Source organism: Emys orbicularis, chromosome 6, assembly GCF_028017835.1.
Source record: "Emys orbicularis isolate rEmyOrb1 chromosome 6, rEmyOrb1.hap1, whole genome shotgun sequence".
Classification (NCBI taxonomy): Eukaryota; Metazoa; Chordata; order Testudines; family Emydidae; genus Emys; species Emys orbicularis.
Window position 1 is genome coordinate 35,006,211 of NC_088688.1, and position 22,073 is coordinate 35,028,283.

At 39.1% G+C, this 22,073-nt stretch overlaps 1 protein-coding gene across 1 annotated transcript in view; it reads left to right on the top strand.

Annotated features, from left to right (window-relative positions):
* The window catches only part of IL31RA (interleukin 31 receptor A), a 61,362-nt gene that overhangs the window by 24,463 nt on the left and 14,826 nt on the right, over positions 1 to 22,073 (top strand). Inside the window, exons 7-13 of the mRNA XM_065406671.1 lie at positions 4,994 to 5,139; positions 7,372 to 7,537; positions 7,983 to 8,065; positions 9,550 to 9,766; positions 10,593 to 10,775; positions 16,399 to 16,500; positions 17,909 to 18,055. Of these exons, the coding sequence (XP_065262743.1) occupies positions 4,994 to 5,139; positions 7,372 to 7,537; positions 7,983 to 8,065; positions 9,550 to 9,766; positions 10,593 to 10,775; positions 16,399 to 16,500; positions 17,909 to 18,055 (1,044 nt within the window). The remainder of the gene's footprint in view (positions 1 to 4,993; positions 5,140 to 7,371; positions 7,538 to 7,982; positions 8,066 to 9,549; positions 9,767 to 10,592; positions 10,776 to 16,398; positions 16,501 to 17,908; positions 18,056 to 22,073) is intronic.

Sequence of the window (22,073 nt, forward strand, 5' to 3'; positions counted from 1 at the left end):
AGATCAAATAAAACCATGCTGACATTTAATTACACAAAATAACTTTCTTATAAAAATCAAGTGAAAAGCATTAAAACAAAAAATAAAAATAGAATATCAAATTGAGGATACAGCATACATTTTAGAATAGGAAATAAATGGGGCAATCCACATTTTTATAGCTTTTCATTCTGAGCAAGCACATGACGGTCCTCAGTTTGCTCTGGGAAAAGATTAACTGAATCCTGAAAAAGTGTGGAAAGTTTTCAAGTGTGAAATAGACGGAAAGGGAGTCTCTTTGGTATACGTTGGATCTAGGGCATTCCACCTTGCTTCCTCAGATTGTAATTGGGATGATAACCTATTGAGTTTCTTGTGTCAGCCAAAACAGAAATCTTTATATATCAATTTATTTTTCTGTAGAAATTCTCTCTAGGCCTGATTACATTCTGTATGTTCTTCATTTGTAACCAAGCAGCACTGATGGGCTCCAGAGACCCAGCGCCCCTTGGTTCTAGGTGCTGTGCAAATAGATAGCAAAAAACACAGTCCCTGCCAGAAGGAGCTTACAATTTGAGTATTGAATATGTCTCTTTCCCACTTAAGTTTCAGGCAGACCTGGTTAACACAAGTCCCGTGAGTGGTAAGGATTTTATATGTGCTGAAGAGTTCAGCTGAACAAACATAACTTGAAAGTGTAAGAAGAGCTGCTTAAAAGCTTTTTAATTTAAATTTCTCTCACTAAATCACTTGTGAATGTCATACAATATTGTTCTGCAACACATGAAACTATGGCTTGGTTTACACTAACCCCCCAATTCGAACTAAGGTACGCAACTTCAGCTACGTGAATAACGTAGCTGAAGTTCGAAGTACCTTAGTTCGAACTTACCTCGGTCCAGACGCGGCAGGCAGGCTCCCCCGTCGACTCCGCGGTACTCCTCTCGCCGAGCAGGAGTACCGCAGTCGATGATGAGCACTTCTGGGTTCGACTTATCACGTCCAGACAAGACGCAATAAGTCGAACCCAGAAGTTCGATTGCTTGCCGCCGAACTAGCGGCTGGGTATAGACGTACCCATAGTATCAAAAATATCAAGTGGAAAGGTAGATTATTCCTAAATGACAATTTTGTTACACATTTCAATAGTCCGTCAGCATGGTCAGGTTTAATGTAACTGAATTAGTGAATGTTCTTCCCAAGAATTTAGTATTTCTTAACAACTTTTTGTCATTGTTACTATACCTAAACTGAAAAAAAAAAATCATTTAAATTATACAGATGCTTATTTTTCTCAACCTTAACTTAATAAGTTCACATTTGCACACAGGTATAATGAATTTTATTCAAAACAATTTCCATGTGTCTTTCCTGCTAATTCCATTTTACTGAACCCGCAAAGAATCGAGAGGGTCTCAGGCCTTTAGATTAGAGCTGGGCAATATTTTTTTGGATGTTTATCTGCCAAAAAGGCAGTTTGTGACTGAGGCCTGGTCTACACTACCCGCCTGAATCGGCGGGTAGAAATCGACCTCTCGGGGATCGATTTATCGCGTCCCGTCAGGACGCGACAATCGATCCCCGAATCGACGCTCTTACTCCACCAGCGAAGGTGGGAGTAAGAGCCGTCGACGGGAAGCCGCGGAGGTCGATTTTGCCGCCGTCCTCACAGCGGGGTAAGTCGGCTGCGATACGTCAAATTCAGCTACGCTATTCGCGTAGCTGAATTTGCGTATCTTAAATCGACCCCCCCGTAGTGTAGATGTAGCCTGATTGAAGCTATTTGTGAATTTGCTGAATAGTTTTGGCCAACTTTTTTTGGCGGGGGGAGGGCAGGTGGGAAGGGGAAGGGAGAGAGTGAGGAGGTGGCATTTGCCAAATGGGATGGTGGTGGTGCCTCCCTTTTAGCCCGGTGTTTAGGGCTCTTAGGGATGTGGGAGACCCAAGGTCAGTTTCCCCCTCTGTCTGAGCAGAGGATTTGAACTTGCATCTTTTCTATGTTGCAGATGAGTGCCCTAGCCAGTGGGCTGTGTGATATTTTGGTGAGCTCAATCTCTTGTTGAAGCTGTTCCACTTTGTTTTAAATAATTAATTATTGGAACAAGGATGTGAACTTGGGTATTCCACCTCCCAGGTGAATGCCTAACCACCAAGCTATAAAGTCTCTCTCTTTCCCCATTACTATTTAAGTATTTACACATAGTGGAACAGTTTAAACAGGAGAGACTGACAGAGACCGGCTCCATACTACCCTCTAGCCCAGTGGTTAGGGTATTCTTTTACAACGTGGGAGAACCATATTCAAAACCCGTCTGCAAAGACTGTACTTTGGTGTCACTCAGTACTCTAGTATTCTAAGAAACCAGTTTACAAGGAGAATGGTAGAGGGCTCTGCCTCTTGGGACTTTTCTGTCTTAGCACTTGAATAATTGTTCTTCAGTTGGTTGCATTGCACTGATTTGAGTGAGTCCACACTACGCACCTGAACTGGTGTATGGTTTGCCATAACATCCACTCTGGAGCTGCCTGATACTGATTCCGCTGTGTCCTTTGACAGCTCCTTCAGCCAGTAAACCTCCTTAACTTTATAAACAGATATTGCCCTCTTCTCTACCCTTATATAGCTGCTCCCCCCAAATGTGCCCCACTCTGCAGGACCACAGCTGATTTATTGGCTAAGACTGCAATATCTGCCCCTCTGTACTCCTTCTCCACATTATTAACCCCCAAGATCCTGACCATACTTTCCCTAAGTTATACTCCAAGGCATGTTCCTCTGCATGTATTGCTACCTCTCCCTTCCAGAAATGTCCTCATTTCAGTAATTGTGCTCCTCATGAGGGGATCAGCACTACCAACTGCGGGTGTTCCTGGAGGAGAAAGGGGAACAGCACAAGGGGATACACATGTCAAATTTCAGCCTTGGTCAGCAGTCCACAGCTGGACTACTGGTTCGAGGGCGTAGGCACAGAGGAGAAGTAGCAGAGAGAGAGACCCTTAGCCAGGAGATTGAAGTTAGTGGTAGATACTGGGTGCTCAGCACTCTTCAAAATCATGCTACTTATTGGAGTGCCTCAATGTGGATTTACGTACCAAAGTTTAGGTCTTTTATTTTTGAAAATTTTTTGGCCTATATAAAAGAAATACCTCAAAAGCCCCATCTTTTTCTCTTACGTTGGTTTTGCACCTTTACCATTAAAAAATTAGCAGTGGAATACATTAATATGGATGATTAGAACCCTGCAAATCTGCTTTGTATCCATGGATCATTTTTGTGGATTGGCTGTAGATACAAATTTTGTATCTGTGCAGGGCTCTATGGATAATTCAGTGGGGAAGCAGAATCAAAGCAGCTGTGTTCTTCAATTGATAGCAAGAACATGCTATTTAAAGAACAAACCCTTCCCATGCACCCTCCACCCAAAAGCCAGAATTGAATCTGCATTACTGTTTGAACATTTACAAAATTTTATTAATTAAAGTACATTACCTTGCTGTTCCCTCCTAAAGTGTAATATATACTGTAAGTAATATTTTCATGTAAAATATATTTATATATTTGAAGAGATTAGCATATTGGCAAAAGCTCTTTTTGTAACCAGATACATGCAAGCTGTGTCAGTCTGACTCTTACTATATTGCCTACCCAATCACCTCAACACTTCTCTAACTTAAGTGTCTCCTGAACAGAAACCGTCAGTTGTGTCAAATAACACTGTGGTTCTCTGATGTTCAGATTTGTCCAGTGAGAGCTCATCAACTGTTTTAAGACTTGTATGTCTCTAATTGAAAGCGGTTTTTGATTATTGTTGTGCTTCCTTGCCTTTCCATATCAATTCTCTCAGCGTATTGCACAGAGCAGTGTTGAAAAACTTTACTCTCATTAGTGCATTACCAATGTGTGATTAAACGCCCTTCCAGTCTTGTACACGTAATGCAGTACATTTATTTACTGCAATATTTAAACTAATGACTGGGAGAACTAGTGTAAATTACTGAATTTTTATGGATTAGTAAATGAAGGTCAGATTCTTCAACCATCAGGCATATTAAGTAGCACTTTGATTTAAATTGGATGATTTGAAGTGCTATTCAGCATCCAAAAGGATTTTAGGATTTGGCTCTAAGTAAACAGATGGATTTATCTTTTCCCAGAATACCTACATTGCTCACTCCACTGTGCCATTCTTCTAGTTAATTATTTAAAATAAATAAATCCATTATGCGTATCACAAAACCAAGCAACCATAACATGTTGTGTACCTCTTCCTCCCTCCATCCTGCCTGATTCCACTTCTTCCTCTGTTATGCTTTGTCATAGCTTAGCTAGGTTAGAATCTGACTAGGATAGAATCCACATTTTTATATCTACATAAAGACTCGTGAATTACAGTTCAGTTTTATTCATGTGAAAACTCTGCCTGTGTAGTGATTCTACTGAGGAAAAAAAGTACAACCTCCTCAGTGGGTACTTCCCAGCTGTAACATCCACCATTACATCAGCAGCAGTTGTCTAGCCTAGTCTCTCCTCTCCTCTCTCAATACTTGTCCATTCCCTAACAGTTCTGCCAGCCCTTCCCTCAAACTCCTGTCACCCCTGAACCATCTTCCAACTGAGTTCTCCCTTATTTCTCCAGGTAGGACTCAGCTGCAGCTCTATTATTTTCTCTGTCCCCTGCCTTTGAGAGGAAAATGTGGTGGTCACATTATAAATAGAAACAAATTAAATGCATTTACATATGAAAGAAACTTGCACATCTGTGTGCAGGTTAGTCTACAAACAGTGTAGTTAGCTGTGCATGTAATCTCTGTCCTATATGTAGTTTTTCATCATTACAGTTGGTATATATGTAATATGCATTGATATGTGCAAATTTGTTACAACTTGCGTTGTTAGAATAATAAAGTAACTATTCCTAGAATTTACATACTCAAACTATTCTAAACTTTTATTTGAAGTCAAGTTGTAGAATGTTTTTCTATTAAAAGTATGAGCTTTTTTTCTTAATTTCAGTGAAAACTAAGCCTCCTAAGATAGTTTCAGTAGAAAAAATTGCTGGTGTAAAGCAATTGCTTAACATAACATGGGACAAACCTGATCCAACATTACTAGATTTAAATTGTCGTCTTCGATACAGAAACACAAATTCAAATACTTCGGTAAGTTACATCATTATTTTCAGAATATTAGATCATTTGTCACTGACGTAAATGTTGATCCTTTTAAATGCTGATGACAAAAGGCAAGGATGTAAGATCACTAATAATAACTCATGTATTAGTAATGTATCAAATGTAATATAAGCATGCATGATATTAGAATATTAGAAAATAGAGATGGATAAGACCTTCTGTTTCACTGTCAAGGGTAAATTGTTCTTGCCCTTGTGTCTGTTTCAGAGCCATCCTACTCCTTACTTGTCCTAGGAAAATTTCAGTGGAGGTACCCTCAGTCAGACCAATGATCAAACATGTTTTTCTTATTATAATTTTCTGGCAAATACAATAGTTATGTTTACTCTAGGTTAGATTAGAACAAAAGTAGGAGATGTTTCTCTGGCAGCCTGGCTCCTGGCAGGGTAGAAATGTGTAAGCAGTGTGTTCGAGAAGGAGGCTTATGTCTTCCTAGCATCTCACAATTCATCTGACCTACAATTCTAAGTGGAAATGATTCACTGTGGGCCCCTCTGTTTGCCCTTCACAAAAATAGCTTGTCTACTCTGTCCACCTGTCTGAATCCAATTTATAAAAATAACTCCAGATACATTTAGCAGCTATTTGAGCCTATCATAAACTAGATGAAGGTCTCTGCATGACTTGATACTTTTAAAACCTTCCATTAAAAAAAAAAAAAAAGCAAACCCTTTTGTCATGGGGTTATGAATGTGGACTTGACAGAGCTGACGAAAGAAAGCTCTTTGAACCACCCAGTTCCTGTGAGTTTAAGTCTATTACACGGCAGGTCATTTTCCTGGCTGCAATGGCTTCAATCTGCACAATGAGTGAGCATCATACCCTAGTGATGGATCTACCTTAACTAGATTTTATAAGAATAAGATGGGGCTGTGGACTTAACTGATATTCTTCTCCAAGGTAGTGTTGAAGTTCCACCTGTTAATGAGCCCATCATCCAACATTCTTCCTATAATCACATGTCCTTCCCCAGGGAAGCGCTTTTTCATATGCTCATTGTTAAGTCTTTGGGGTTCTAACTGGAGTGAATTAAAATTTGAAGAAAATCCACAAAACTTTCTTTGTTTTGGAGACCATTTCAGGGATGTCTGATTGTATTTTGTATTGCTATGATTTGGCTGAGCTGAAACAAAGAAGCCATATCAAGGCTTACTTAATAAGAGACAAGGCAGCCACCAGGGGTGCCATCGTCGATTTCTGGTCCTCTCTCCACACATTTACAAAGCATTATTTCTTTGATTTGGCCTCCAGGTGGGAATTTTGATTTCAGACTCTCCGTACTCTGAAGCTTGTCTCCAACATAGGGGTCGCCAAACTTCCCACTCCCACCCCAAAATTTTTTTATGCATTTCTTTTTTCAGTTGGCTGAGATTTGAGTGTTTTCCCCCCTTCCTTATTGATTAAATTGTCACACTTCATTATCTTCTTCAATGTTGATTTAAGAGGTTATCTTACCCCCTTTCAGTATACATTTAAAAAAAAATCTGCCCTATTCCCACTGTTGGTGTCGGGCTTGTGGGTTACTGCATGTTTTAGCTTTGCTCTCATTTTTGTTTTGGGACAATCATGGAACTTCCCTGCTTTCCTGGGCTGAGACTCTTGTTCTGATTACCTCTTTAGAGTAGGTGAAAATTATAAACCATATAATTCTTCTTCTTCGAAGTGATCATTATTGCCACTCATCTACATGTTTCCCCTCAGAGTTTGGAGGATAATTTTTCAGGGGGAGTTTCTCTTGGCACATGGTTTTTCTGTCTTTTCATTGGTACAGATATTTTGATCATATGTTGATCATCTTTAGATTGTCTTATTGCTGGGACCTTTGGTTCCCATGCAGTTGGAGATGACAAACAGTTGTAGGGCAGCATTGATGCTTCAGAGAGGGCAGGGCGCAATGGCCAACAGAGAGCCTAGCTCATGCTCTCTACTCCATTACTACTGCCATTAAGGGTAAAATGTAACCTTAAGAACTGGTGCCGATCTTGTGGAACAATTGCAAAGATCCAGAAATGAGAAAGCTACACACAGAAGCACTATTTACAAGATGAGTAGCTGTCCCTTTTATTTATAATGGAGGGGTGATCTGGGAGGCATGATAGATATGGTCTTTGAGGTTTTTAAGTAGATAAAGTATCTGCTGAGGTTTATTTTTTTTGTTAAGAAAGACAACATATTTTGTGTTCATGTTTTCACTTTTAGGTAACAGCTACTTTCACTATGAATCAAAATAAAAGAAGAACATCATTTAATCTCACGGATCTATGGGATTTTACAGAGTATGCTATTGCCATTCAATGTGTTGGTGTAGAATCAGAAATCTGGAGTGAATGGAGTAAAGAGAAAATAGGAAGAACAGAACAACAAGGCAGGCTAATTGTTTACAACATAGTTTTTCACAGGATTAATTTTGAATCTTTTGGCACAGAAGTTAATATTAGCAGACTATTTTCAGCGTATTGTCAGTTGGTTGATGTCATAGTTTGGCTTTGAAATTGTGAAAACAAATACATTCAATTAAAGAAGGCTAGAAGGGGGAGGGCAGAACAAGAGATAAACTGAAAGGGATAGAGAGATCTGATCAGTGAGGAATATAAAATGGAGGAGAAAAAACGGGATTATTTAAAAGAAATAAAAATCTAGAGCTAGGAAAGAAGAGTGAAATGACCATAAAGAATGGAAATAAGAGACTGATTGCAACATAGAGAGAAGGTACACAAGGGTCAGTAAGGAAAAAAAAATTCAACACTGCTGTTAATCTTCTTTAAAAAGCAACAGCAAGTTTTATACTTTTTATTGTTTGTTTTTAATAGCTCCTTCAAAAAAAGTGGATTTGTGGAGAGTAATTGAATCTTCACCGTCAGCTGCAAATAGATATGTGCATCTTATGTGGAAGGTATGTACATGCATGATTTTAAAATCTGAACTGCCTCTTCCAGTAGAAATTGCATTTTATCATCTGTGTTATAGGACATAAAGATCTGTCAAGTCTGGCTCAGATGAGCTCCATACAAAGCTAGAACAGAACCTACAGAACTTTTCTGTTAAGTAACATGATGTTGACTACAACTTTGCAGTCAGAATTTACCCTATGACCATGCTGACATCATATTCAACATGATCTGAAAAAACTGACTGCTAAGCCATGATGGTCAATAGTCAATATAACTAGTTAGTTACAGGGCCGGCTCTGGCTTTTTGGCCGCCCCAAGCAAAAAAAAAAAAAAAACCTGCGGCGCGGCTGGAGCGCGGGTGCAGGGGGACCGGCTGGGGAGGGCGGGGGAGGGGGAGGGGGAGGGAGCGGACGGGAGAGAGAGAGAAGGTGGCGGCCAGGGCTACAGCAGGGGCACTGCCACGCGGCCCCTCCCGCTGCGCCGCCTCCTGCCGCCTGCCGCGAGGGCTCTGCTCCGGTCGGCGGGGAGGGAAGGAAGAGGACTGCCCTGCAGGGCACTCTGGTTCTCCGCGCCGCCGCCCCCTGCAGGGCGGCCGGAGCGGAACAAGAACAAACAAACAAACAAACAAAAAAAAACAAAAAAGCAGCCGTGCCACCCTAGGATTGGGCAGAATGCCGCCTCCAACAATCTGCCGCCCCGAGCACCAGCTTGCTCAGCTGGTGCCTGGAGCTGGCCCTGGTTAGTTAATATAACTTCTCACGGTTCTATTCTAATTTGCAGTTTTGAAACCTTCTTCATTAAATTATCACCACTTGACTATCCTGGAGATAAGAACTGAATGGTAACATTGTGCTTTTAGAATCTTGATTGAAATACTCATAAAAATATATTTTAATTTGAGCTGGTCAAATGCAAGAAAAATGAATAATTTGAGTATTGCAGTTATCTGTTGAACGACTTATTTCAAAAACTGAATTCCTTGAAGAAATTTGATGGAAAAACAGTAATATTCATTGTATAAATATTTTCAGCTGCTATTATTTGATCAATTTGATCAATTTAACAGACTTTTTAAGCCTTTACATTTATTAGAATCCAATAAAATCTGTTTTTAGAATTCAACATTGTTAATTATCCAGAAAGTAATCCAATATACTCACTGGCATGCTCAAACATTTCAAAATTTTCCAGAATTTCTGTTATGAAGTAGTTGGAAGAACATTCTGGATGTTGACCCTCTGATGGGCTCACCAAATATTTTTCAGGAATCTTTTCTGAGTAACCAAATGAGGCAAACTGGAAAACAGATTACTGAGAAACTGAAATATGTTTGCATGAAAATAATCCAGAGGTAGAAAAAGGAAAAATTCTGGAGTCCTGGCAATGTGTCCAGTATATATGTTTTATATATTTATTAAACGTGCTTTTGATTATATAAGCAGTATTACAAAACACACACAACTTTTGTATTATTTTTTTTAAACAGGTGTTAAAAGAATATCCATCTTCTGAGTGTCTACTTGGCTACAAAATACGGTACTGTCCAGAAAACAATGCTTCTTTTAAAATGACGCACAACACTGCTGACAAGGCGGCCATGCTCCTTTTAACAGGGGAAGCCTATGTGATATCTGTTGTTGCATATAACTCGGTTGGAGAGTCTCCTGAGGCTACTCTAAGAATTCCATCTATTGGTGAAAAAAGTACGTTTTTATAAAATGGTGTGGTAGATATTCCCTTGGATCACTGAAACAGCCTTTTCCGTATCCATGTGATAATTCATTTTGCCTGTCTTAAGTACTGTTGCAGTGAAAGTGAAATTGTGGTAGAGATTTATTTTTTTGTCCTGGATTCTACAGGTGGAGAAGACCTACTAATTCATCTAGCTCCTCACTATGTCAGTACAGGATTGTCTAGTTTCACTACTTTATTTAACACAAGTGCAATAGACTAATGGAACAGCATACTCTGGTATGGAAGAGAATGTATTAAAGCATTGGTATATCATTGTACTTCAGCTTGTCATATATTTTCCTATTAGTAATAGTGCTTCCTGTTTATAAGGCCATTAATAGGAGTCCCTGTTTTATTATGTTATGTTATTTATTATAACTAATTGGCCTCTGTCATTGATTCCTTATTTCCTATTAAAACACAAGTCAAAACCTACTCTTCTGTGCTACTACAGCCAATAAAATGTAAAGTAAGTCTCTGTATGGATATATATTCCAATTCTTCATGTCTCTGCACCCCATCTACTTTCACATCTTATTGTAACAATTCCATTATTGTTTGCTGTGTTATCAGATACTCTCTCTGTGCGTATGTGTGTACATGTATAAATAAATAAAACAATGCTTTACACAATTAAGCTGAATTTCTTGTTTGACTTTTGCTAAGTCAAACACTGTGTTCTATAGATAAAAATCTGAATCTCTCATCACTGAATTGCTACACTATTATGGATGTTTGCTCTATTAAAATTTTTATAACTATTTCTGTTAATTTTTACGTGTTGTTATTTTGCAGCTCCCAAATGGATTGATACAGTGAGGACACTTACTTTAAATGAACAAATGGTTGTGGAATGGGAAGCATCAGTTTCAGAAATAAGCAGATATGTCATTGAATGGTATGAGGAGTTGGAGACTGAGCCCTTGGGTAGATCATGGCAATATATATTAAATACTACAAAGTGGACAGCTCAGAAAGGTAAGTTTACTATGCTTGTGTGACCTTATAATTTTCACATCTCTATCAGTTACTTCTTAACCTAAATCTAGAACACGTTTTTTTTGTTCAAGAAAAAGTATTTTGTTTCTCTATTTAACATAGGCTGTATGTTATACTGTGCTATCTTTCTCTGGGGTGTGGGCAACATACTCTCGTGTCTAGCTAAAGTATGGTGACACACAGACAAAATTATTTTTCACTGCTTAGTAAGATAACAAGCCTGAGAGTCACCGGCGCATGACAGCAAACAGTGGACAAAATTGTAATCAGAAGCAGAAATGGATAGTAGCCTTTGAACCTTTCCATTCAATATTTGTAGCAGCAACTATTTTGCATATAAATTGACTAATATAAACAAGTAGTGACATAAATAATTTTAAGTAATCTTTTGAAAACATAAACAAAACATTGACATTACTAGCAAGTAGTTTAAAATAGCAACAAAACAGATATTTAATAAAAATTCAACTTCACTACTTCTTAGGGCCAATTACAAAATATATAGTTCTTTAGGTGTGATCAGATGAGTGCCACAAGAAAATACAAAATTGAATGTTTTCCAGTTCTTGGGAAATGAAGACAGGTAGTTTTGGAGTGGAAATTTGTATTCTAGTTAAAGAGAAATGAACATATTTTTGAAGCGCTTTGGCAACACGTTGCAACAGGAAATTATTGAACATAAAAAAATAATTGCACAAGTCAGCTACAGTATGACACTGAGTATTCTGTCTTTTTACTAAATATTCAGGATTCTTCAGGTTGTTTGAATTAAAAAATCCTTTTTCTTTCTTCCTCCTTGTATATAAAAGCAGACTCAGTGCTAGACTCAGTATAAATATATAGGAAGATCTGGTCCTTGCCTCACATACAGGGCCGGATTAACTCTCTTGTGGCCCGGGGCTATTAAAAATTGTGGGGTCCCTGTATATAAGTCTTTTTTCCTAATTTTAAACAAAACGATCACAATTATGGAATCGAGGCTATTAACGCTATATTAAACTTGCCTTTTAATTAACATAAAGCCATTCTGTGGTTACATTTCAGTCTTAAAACATGTAGAATATAATTAAGAAGTAGGTTATTTTTAATTCACTTACCTTAAAACAGCTGTTCTATTAGTTTCTTTCTGGGAGGGAGTTTGGTGCAGGAGGGGGCTCCAGGCTGGGGCAGAGTGTTGTGGTGCAGGAGAGGGTGAGGAGTGCAGGCTCTGGGAGGGAGTTTGGTGCAGGAGGGGATTCTGACCTGGGGAATGGGGTTGGGGTGAAGGAGGGGGTGCGAGGTGCAGGCTCCGGCAGGGAGGTGCTTACCACAGGCACTCCCAGCCGGCGGTGCAGCAGGGCTCAGGCAGGCTGCCTGCATGCCTTGGCCCCACGCTGCTCCCAGAAGTGGCCAGCTGCTGGCACATCTCTGTGCACCCTTGGGGGGAGGGGGACAGCGTGTCTCCATGCGCTGCCCGCGCCCGCAAGCACCTCCCCCACAGCTCCCATTGGCCGGGAACCAGCCAATGGGAGATGGGGGGACAGTGCTGGGGGTAGGGGCAGCACGTGGAGCCACCTCCCCCCCTTCCAGGAGCTGCAGAGATGTGCCAGCAGCTGGCCGCTTCCGGGAGCGGCTTGGGGCTATGGCATGCAGGAAGCCTGCCTGAGCCCTGCTGCGTCGGGGCCCCACTTAGCCTGGGGCCCTGGGCTGCAGCCCCCTGTTAATCTGGCGCTGCTCACATATCTTAAATCTAGAAAATATGACAAGACAGACAAACAGTAATAGGCAGACAACAAGCAAGCAAAATATCAAAGCTGTAAATATTTTGTTAGGCTTAATTTTTTACTTCCTTAAAATCTCACCCATCCCACCTTTATCCCAGTGTCCAACTGTCAGCCAATGTATTACTAATCCAACATGCTGCCCTTCCACCCCACCTAAATAGATTTAGGCTTGAGAGGTGAATGGGAAAGTAGCACATCAGATGGTACATATGTTAGAGTTACTAAAAGTGTCTTGAGGCAGTCTTGAGGCAGTTCCAATTGGCCTCCCCTACTCGTCTTCCCCACCTCACCACAGGGGAGTTGTAAGGAAATTAAGACTTCTACTCTGGGGCTTCCCTAAAAGGCTTTCCCCATCGCTCTTCAGGCCTTGCTGGAATGCTTGGGAATGTTAGAGGAAAAACAGGACATATTTTAGGATCAGAAGACCTATCTACAGCTTTCATTTCATATGCTCTGACATTATATTGTGTTTTTAATTAGGTAAAGAAACACTTATAAAAGTGGAAGATTAATAAAGCTGCTTTGTGAAAAAAAATCCATTGATACAGTGTTTTCAATGTTAACTCATTATTAGGTTGAGTAGAGGCATTTGTTTTGAACTACTTTCATAAATTCTGTGGTAATGTTCCTCCCATTCAATATGTTCACTTGACATAATCCTTTGATGCAATATTTTGTCTTCCTGTGGTAGTGATGATTCAGAATTCTCAGCATGAGAAGATTCTCTTTAAGCAGTTTTGAGATTCTGTTTCCGCTTTTCCTTTCAGGAAGCTGGTAAACTGCTTCTGCAGTTTTGTTACTGTCTGTATACTTGTCTCTGTTCTAAAGAAATGAAAAATATTTTGATGGCTTTCAATTCAGTAACACTCGGGGATTCCCATTGACTTTGGTGGGGCAGGGATTTCACCCCCAAAGTACAACTATTTAATCTAAGTGTCAAAATAACTTTAGGAAACAGAATCAAGAAGAATGAATTTCCAGACAGTCAAACTGAAAATAAAACTCACATTATTATGTCAAATAGAAAGTAATTAATAAGACCCCAATCCATCAAAATTCTTAAACATATGCTTAACTTTAAGCATCTGAGTAGTCCCATTGACTATTCATATGCTTAAGGTTAAGCATGTACTTAAGAGGGGGGAGACTTTCAAAGGCACAAAGGGGATTTAAGTATCAGGGGGTAGCCATGTTAGTCTGTATCCACAAAAACAGCAAGGATTGCGGTGGCAGCTTGTCATATGGTCTTTTTATAAAAAGAAATAACTACAAAAACATTTGCCTTGTTTTATTGAAGTATGTACATATAATTCTAAAATAATTTCTTGTCTCTTGCAATTTTACACATCATGCTTATTGCAAGATTGTACTTTTAATGCACGTTAGGAGATGCACTTTAAAATTTATCCTTCTGTGATTTAAGGGCAACATTTTTTAAATTGGGTATCTAAAGTTAGGCTCCTAAATTCATGTTTAGGCACTTAAATGGCCTGATTTTCAAAAGTGAAATTGCAAATAGTGAAAATTACAATACAATATACAATAGAATAACAAAGAGATTAAAAAATAGAGCCCAAAGAAGGAAAGAGAAGTAGTAATACAGCACAAACTACTTCTACAGGGTGAAAATAAGACCAGAAGAAAGAAAGAAACAAACAAATATCATTATTGGTCCATATGGTACACTGCTACTTAAAGCCATATGACACCATCAGATCCACATTAAAAATCTCAGAAGTTTCTTAGTGCATTTCGGGGCTGCTCAAAGCTGTGAGAAGTAGTTGAAGATCTGATGTGATCCTTCCCTTCAACAGAGCTGTATTTCATAACTTTGCTGAGCAGTTTCCCCAAACAATCATGGCTTGATTATAAGTATATGTAATCCTCATAAAACATTACACTGTATTATAGTGTCTAGATTTGAAATCAACCAACATGTGAAGGGGAAATCTTCCATGTTAATGTCAGTATTATCTGGAATAACTCATGCTCCTTATCTGCAGATATGGAAATTTGTCTGTCTAGTGTATATATTTGTGACAGTTTAAATCTTTTCCCAGTATTGTTCATATTATGTACAATAGGTGAGAACTAAATCCATTTTAAAAAACCACTACTTCACTGAAGTGGGTGCAAAAAGGGCCACAGAGATTCTTGCTAATCTTGCTGTATTTTTATTTTACTTATATGGGAAGTATAGTGAAAAGAATATGATCTGTTATCATTAAATTAAGTTATTATTTCTTAGTTTTTAAACCATTTCTTCATTGGTGGTAAACTGAAATTGGAAATATGTTAATTTATCAGTGGGCCCTTTTCTGATTTCCATTATATAAAATTGCATAATTAAAAATAGCAAACTCTTCTCAGTGGTTTGAGCATTGGCCTGATAAACCCAGGGTTGTGAGGTCAATCCTTGAGGGGGCCACTTAGGGATCTGGGACAAAGATCTGTCTCGGAATTTGGTCCTGCTTTGAGCAGGGGGTTGGACTAGATGACCTCCTGAGGTCCCTTCCAACCCTAATATTCTATGATTCTTTTCGGCAAACTAGCACACCGGATTTCAAAAATATGAGAGGACACACAACTGCAAATGACATCACTGACTTGTCAGAGAAGCAGTTTGACCAAGAGACTGATTTATTTTACTAGTTTCTACAGTCCTTTAGATGCTTCCATTATGGAAAACAACACAAAACAAGAACAGTCAATCAAATGTTAAACAAGCTAAGTGAGTCTTGATTCTTATTCTGAGGATTGCTACACTCAGACTGACAGACTCCTGTTAAGAGCAAATGTCATTAAGGGAGGCTCTCAATTAAAAAGCACGAGACTGCTCTAATTTATGGTGGTCAGCAATGGATTCAGTGAGCTGAAAAAGCAGTGGAGAATTGACATAGTTCGAGGGTCGGGCCATGTCCACTTTTCCCTGCTGTACTAGCCACGGAGAGGGAGAGGGAGTGGCATCAGAGCAAGAGCCTCTGCACTGGCTTTACACAACTGATGATTAATTATGGGGTGATCCTCCTTCACCTGAATAAACTGGTTGTAGATTTAGATAAGATGAGGCTGGCAGTGTGGCTACACTAGAGAATCTGGGCCAGAGTGTTCAAACATTAATTCCAGTGGTAAGCGTCTCCCATTAAATTTCAACTGGCTGAATAGGGGTTGGGGAGGTTGCTAGACCATCAGGGATTGAATGATAATTGCCAAGAATTATACCTGGAAATAAGATGCCACTGTAGAGACTTCAGTTACAGGTGTCCTGATGTCAAGCTGCTTACAAGATGAGCAGCTGCATTCTGCATAGCTGGAGCCAACAGGAGCTCCCTTGTTACTTTAAAATGCTTTTATTACATCTTAAAGAATACCTCTTTTTGACTAGAAATAAAAATAAAAAGATGGAAATAGTTTCAGAAAAAGAACTGAAGGATCATCAGCTACTCAATGTCCTCAATCCTACCCAATAAACTTACAATAATTAGCCTTGTCAAATGCTAGTGATGGTAAGATACTGTGAACATGTAAATTGCTACATAAGAAAAAGTATAATATTCCTTAGTCAAAATATTTCTAGTGAAAAATTAGTCTGAATTTAAATACTTTTAGAAAAGGTGCCAAATAAAGTTCATTCTATGTTTTCTCTCCATGCGTAAGTACGTCAATGGGTATGCAAGAGAATAAGCATAGATTGCACTCATAAAAACTGAGGGAAAATACCAGTATGAAGCAATCCTAAATTCATCTAATACTAGCAAGAAAATACAACTTTATTTTCCTTATGTAAATGTAAATCTTAAATGAAGGACATGTATCTGAAAAGTATTTTTTTCTTACAGATGCCTTTAAATCCTTCAAATGCTATAATATCTCAGTGTATCCTCTCTATGGAAATAAAATAGGAACTCCACATTCCATACAAGCTTATGTTCAAGAAGGACGTATGTATATGAAACTATCAATATGGTCAAACCCTCTGTATTACTTTCTATCTTGTAATAGCATCTGTGCAATGTGCTTAAGACCTGTGTTATTAAGGGAAGGAAGTAGTGATTAGTGCATAGAACTATGAGTTAGAATTCCTGTTTTTTATTTTCAGTTCAGCTATTGACTTGCTGTGTATTTCATGGAAAGTAATTTAAACTGTGTGCCTCTGTTTTCCCATTTTTGGATATGGGTATAGAGCTCAATTGCAGGGTTGTTGTAGGCTTGAGTAATGTTTGTAAAGCACTTTGTGAACCAGAAGAAAGCTGCCACAAAATGTATTAAAATTTGTTTTTTTTATTATTGTAAATATGGGTCAAAGCTTAAAAATTGCAGACTCATTTAGACATAGTTTATGCTATTTCTCAAGGATATCACTGACTGAACTTTTTTATGTTCAATTTTATTTTTTCCAGTGGAAGGGTGATTTTGGGGCACAGACTAAAACAGCTAGTTTGAAAAGTTTGAGTTTTGCTCTCTTTTTACGGTGTAATGGAAAATATACGTTCCTGCATAATAATATTTTTTTAAATGGTAGAAAATCTTGCCGTTTCACATTGGGTGGAAATCGTGCATTGATTCTGGTTTTAGTAGAACTGTAACTTGAATTGGATGAATTATACAGCTAATTGTAAGAACCAAGTTTGGTGGTAGATTCAAGATTTCAGGCTGTGGACTGGTGAAGTCTCCAGGGAACTGGGTACAGTACAATCATAATAGAGCATATAATTGTTAAGGAAACCTAGATGTATTGGCTTATTCATGAAGGGACAATCGCTGGTTGGTTTCAATGCTATTTAGTTATAGTTAAGATGCTTTGATGGTAGTGGTGGTTGATTGAGAGAGGGAGGAGATGTTATGCCTTTTGAGTGGACTGGAGCATACAGAGATCTTGCTAAATAGTTTTTGAATTGTGCATATAGAGGTTTGATTACATAGGTAGGGAGGCTGATCTTGTGGACAGAGCATTGAACTGGGACTTGGGAATCCTGGGTTCAATTCCCCACTTACAGACATCCTGTGTGACTAGGGCAAGTCACTTAACCTGTCCTTTGCCTTGGTTTCCCATCTGTAAAATTGATGTAATAGTTTCCTACGTCACATGAGTGTTGAGGATAAAATCAGTGATTGTGAGGTGTTCAGATACATACCATCATCACCATAGTAAGTAACAAGAGAGAAGGTGCAAACATTACCTAAGAAGATGGTATCTCTGAAAAGCTGAGAAAAGCTAGGAATAGTGTCTGGTTTCTGATAAAGGGTATATTAGGTAAATAGTACCTGTCCCTTATATCACGGATTAGTAAAGTTGTGCCATTTAAAATACTTTATGTACATTTATTACATTTCTGTATTTTTTTGTAGGTCCATCAGTTGGTCCTGTGGCTAAAACAGACAATCTGGGAAAAAATGAGGCTATGATAAAATGGAAGAAGATTCCAAAAGATAAAAGAAATGGCTTTATTATTAACTATACAATATTTTATAAACCTGAAGGTGGAAAAGAATTAAGTAAGTAAAAGTTCTCCACTCTGTTACACCACTGTGCTGACCCAGGATGTCGGTTACTTTATGAAGATATTAGAATACAATACCTATTGCCGCTTACAACACCAGAAAGTTTTGCCAGAGAGAATTTCACATCTTTGTAGGGTAAAGTGGTGACTGATCACTTTCCAGATAATGTTATATGTTTCAGGTGGGGGAGCAGCAGAGTTTATCTATGATTTGTGCATTTTACCATGGTCACCGAATGCGCTTTGCTGCTCTCTGTCATTCTCTTCACAATTATATAATGCTAAGTGCTCAATTATGTAGAACCCAGGCCATCCAAGAGTATGTCTACATAGTAAAAAATGAAACAAACAAAAATGTGACAGATGTAGTCATGTTGCTTAATGCACTACTGGAAGGCATTCAGATACTAAAGTGATGACTAAAGCTGTGTGAAATTTTCTGGACTAATATAGTTGATTTACCAAAAAACATAGTTTCAATTGACTGGAAATTATCAGAGAGTTTGACTCCACACATTTTGTCTGGGAAGAGGTTTTTCAGGGCTGGCTTCAGAGGGGTGTGTGTGTGTATACGTACATTAACTTGTTTGGGATGTGGGAAATTGAGGTTTGAATCCTCACTCTGGAGCAGGGACTTGAACTCAGCTCTCTCCTCTCCCAAGTGAGCATTCTAACCATCAGCTGATAGGCTAAACTGGGTGTATTGCTCTCAGTTTCTCCTGTTGAAGCTGTTGCACTTTGTTCTTAAATATTACTTAAACTACTTAAATATTTCATGGGCGCAGGGATTTGGGTGCTAGGTGAGTGCCCTAATCACCAGGCTATAGACTATTTTGATCTCAGTCTCTCCTGTTGAAGCTGTTTAATTTTGTATAAATATTAATTGGGCAAAACAGAGAGTGAGTGAAATCACTCTCTAGCCTGGTGATTAAGGCACTCACCTTGGGAGGTAAGGGATATGGATTCAAATCCCGCCTCTGATTCAGACAGAGCCTAAATAGAATAGAACCCTAGCTTGCACTGGTGAGCATTACGTAAATTGTCTGAGTAGTCTCTTTGCTGATGCATGTCACAGCTATATATCTGAAAGTATCTGTTGCTAAAATACCTAAAGTTTATAGGATATGATATCTTTTAGAATTATACTTCACAATGGGGTATTCCAACAAAAGAATTCCCACAGGATCTGCGTATATTTTATGGTCTCCATGTTATGTCAGTATGTCAGTGATGTAACTGAAAGAAAATCACCATTTATGAAGAATTTTGAAAATACTTGCTGTAAAAGGTTTTTTGTTTTTTTAATTTATTTCTTTTAATACTACATTATGTAGGACTGTCTTAGTTCCTCTTACTTAGTTCATCTCATTTTCCATAGTTGCACTTGATCCTGGTGAAACGGACCTGAATCTCTGTTATAGTAGTGCAATAATTACAGCTGTTCAGATTATCCTCTTTGCTTCCATAAGGAGAGAGGACCCATTCTAATGGATCTGCAGTGTGGTAGTAGGGTGTGATGGCTCTAAAGCAGGTGTTGGCCGCTCAAGGGGCTCGAGGGGACATCAAAGGTCCGTGGCCCGGTGTGCTTAGCACCAATGAAGACACCGAGGGGAGAAAGCAAGCCAAGTTTATTTCAGAGCTCTGAAATGGCACTAGGAGACTAGCATGTCTCAAATCCAGTGCAACAAATACAAATAACTTTTACCTTTTATACCCCAAACTGTTTCTGTGTAAGCCTTTGTCTGGCTATTCCCCCACCCCTCCCTTCCAGACAACTGTTACAATAAGCTTGTGAGAAAACTTTCCCAGTCTCTGCGACCTTGAATTAGACATCTGCAAACTAACTACCCCTCTGTTCCCTCCTCCTTATCTCTATTATTTCTGCTAGTGTGAGTGAAACTGCAGCCATCTGCTAGAAACGCTGACCAATACATTTCTGCTTCAGCCTACTTCAGAGCATGTAAAGCAGTAAACACAGAAGTAGGTGAGAGTTCACAAGATGGAGTTTGGGGGTTCAGATAGGCCCAGAGCAAGAGAGTTTCATCGACACTTTGGTCTTCCGCTCTCCCGAGTTACCTGGTAGCTATGCCTAGTGGACCCCAACACAGGGGTAGGCAACCTATGGCACACCTATGAAGATATTAGAATACAATACCAAAGGCGGCGCACGAGCTGATTTTCAGTGGCACTCACACTGCCCGGGTCCTGGCCACCGGTCTGGGGAGGGCGGGCCTCTGCATTTTAATTTAATTTTAAATGAAGTTTTTTAAACATTTTAAAAACCTTATTTACTTTACATATAACAATAGTTTAGTTATATATTATAGACTTATAGAAAGAGACCTTCTAAAAACGTTAAAATGTATTACTGGCACGTGAAGCCTTAAATTAGAGTGACTAAATGAAGCCTCGGCACACCACTTCTGAAAGGTTGCTGACCCCTGCTCTAAAGCATTTTCCCTCCCTTCCCCAGACCTAGGAAGCTCATGTTTAGGGAGGTTTTGGTGGCAACTTCACCCACACAGCTGTAAAGGATCAATTATTTAAGATTTTGTTAATTCAGTCAACATTATCATACAGATACTCGCAGATTTTCTCTGATGTGTGTGACCACTATTACCAACCCACCCATCTCCCAGCTAGTGGAGATGCTCATGAGAGCAGTAAAATGGCTAAAGGTTAGGGCCAGAATGTGTTGCAGCGACATAGATCCTCTTTGTTTTCAGGAATCTAATGTGGCTCTCGGGAATAGTGGGTTTAGAAATGTCTTGCCTGTTCTTGGAAGCTGCTCCCAGTTTCTGGATCAATGTGGTGGAAAGTTTGAGTTAGAACTCGTGGTATTTGCTGTCTACTTTGTGGATTTTTCCTGTATAGTGGATGATCTAGTCCAGTATGATTAGCTACTTATTCTAGATTAAGCTACATATTTATTAAAGGCACTTACTCAATTTATATAAACCCGAATTGAATCTGTTTTTTTTTCTGTTGAAGAATATGACCTGTTGTATTAATTTAGATGGAATATATTGGCCAAAAGCGTTAACATAACCCGGTCGCTGTCCAACATTAAATAGTTTTAAACAAGATTTGGGGATTGACATACAGAGACCTCAGCCTGCTGTATACCATGGCAAACACACCATTAAAAACCCATTAAACCTTTTATTAAAGATACAGTAAAGAAAAACAGGTTAAGTATTTGAAATGTAAAGTATTGAATAAGCTTTTAATTTTAACATTCCTTGTTCTCTTTAGTTGGAGAGAGATTTTAGAAGGGAAAAAACTTTTGTTTGACAGTCTTTTAGGTGTTAGCAAACAGGGCCGGCTCTAGGTTTTTTGCCGCCCCAAGCAAAAACAAAAACAAAAAAAACAAAAAAACAAACCTCCCGGAATGCCACCTCTGAAATTGTGCCTCCCCAAGCATGTGCTTGGTTTGCTGGTGCCTAGAGCCGGTCCTGTTAGCAAAGGTTCTGGTAACTGTCCTTTTGGGAAAGAGACATGAGTAGAGATGGGCTGGAACTGGCATTGCTGCTGTTAAAGTCTGGATCCATTTCCTAGAAGACAAAACAAGACAAACACCCACAAAAGGGCGAGAGGAAACAGCAACAATAGAAAATGCAGCTTCTGTCTCTGATGTTGACTCTGACTTGCAACCTCATTGCTGGAAAAACACAGGCACATCACATGGTCTGACCAGCCACTCTGAGACCTGGCAAACTTGTACCAGCTGTTTAGGGTATTGCTTTTAGTTGACTCTCTGATCACAGGCTTACAGCAATGTTGCAAAATACACTGTCTTGGACAGCTAAGCCAGACTCTTATTAGACCAAAGAAAAAAGGAGAGAGAAAGGAAAGAGAAGAAACAAAGTAGAGGAGTAAAAGGACACATGGGGAGAGGAAAAAAAGAGAGAGACAAAGTCTCACATCCCAGGAAGTGTTTGGGTTTCAGCCAGTGGAGGTGGCAATGTCATTTGGCTCCCTCTCTCTTTGGTTCTTTCTGGTCAGGACATCTG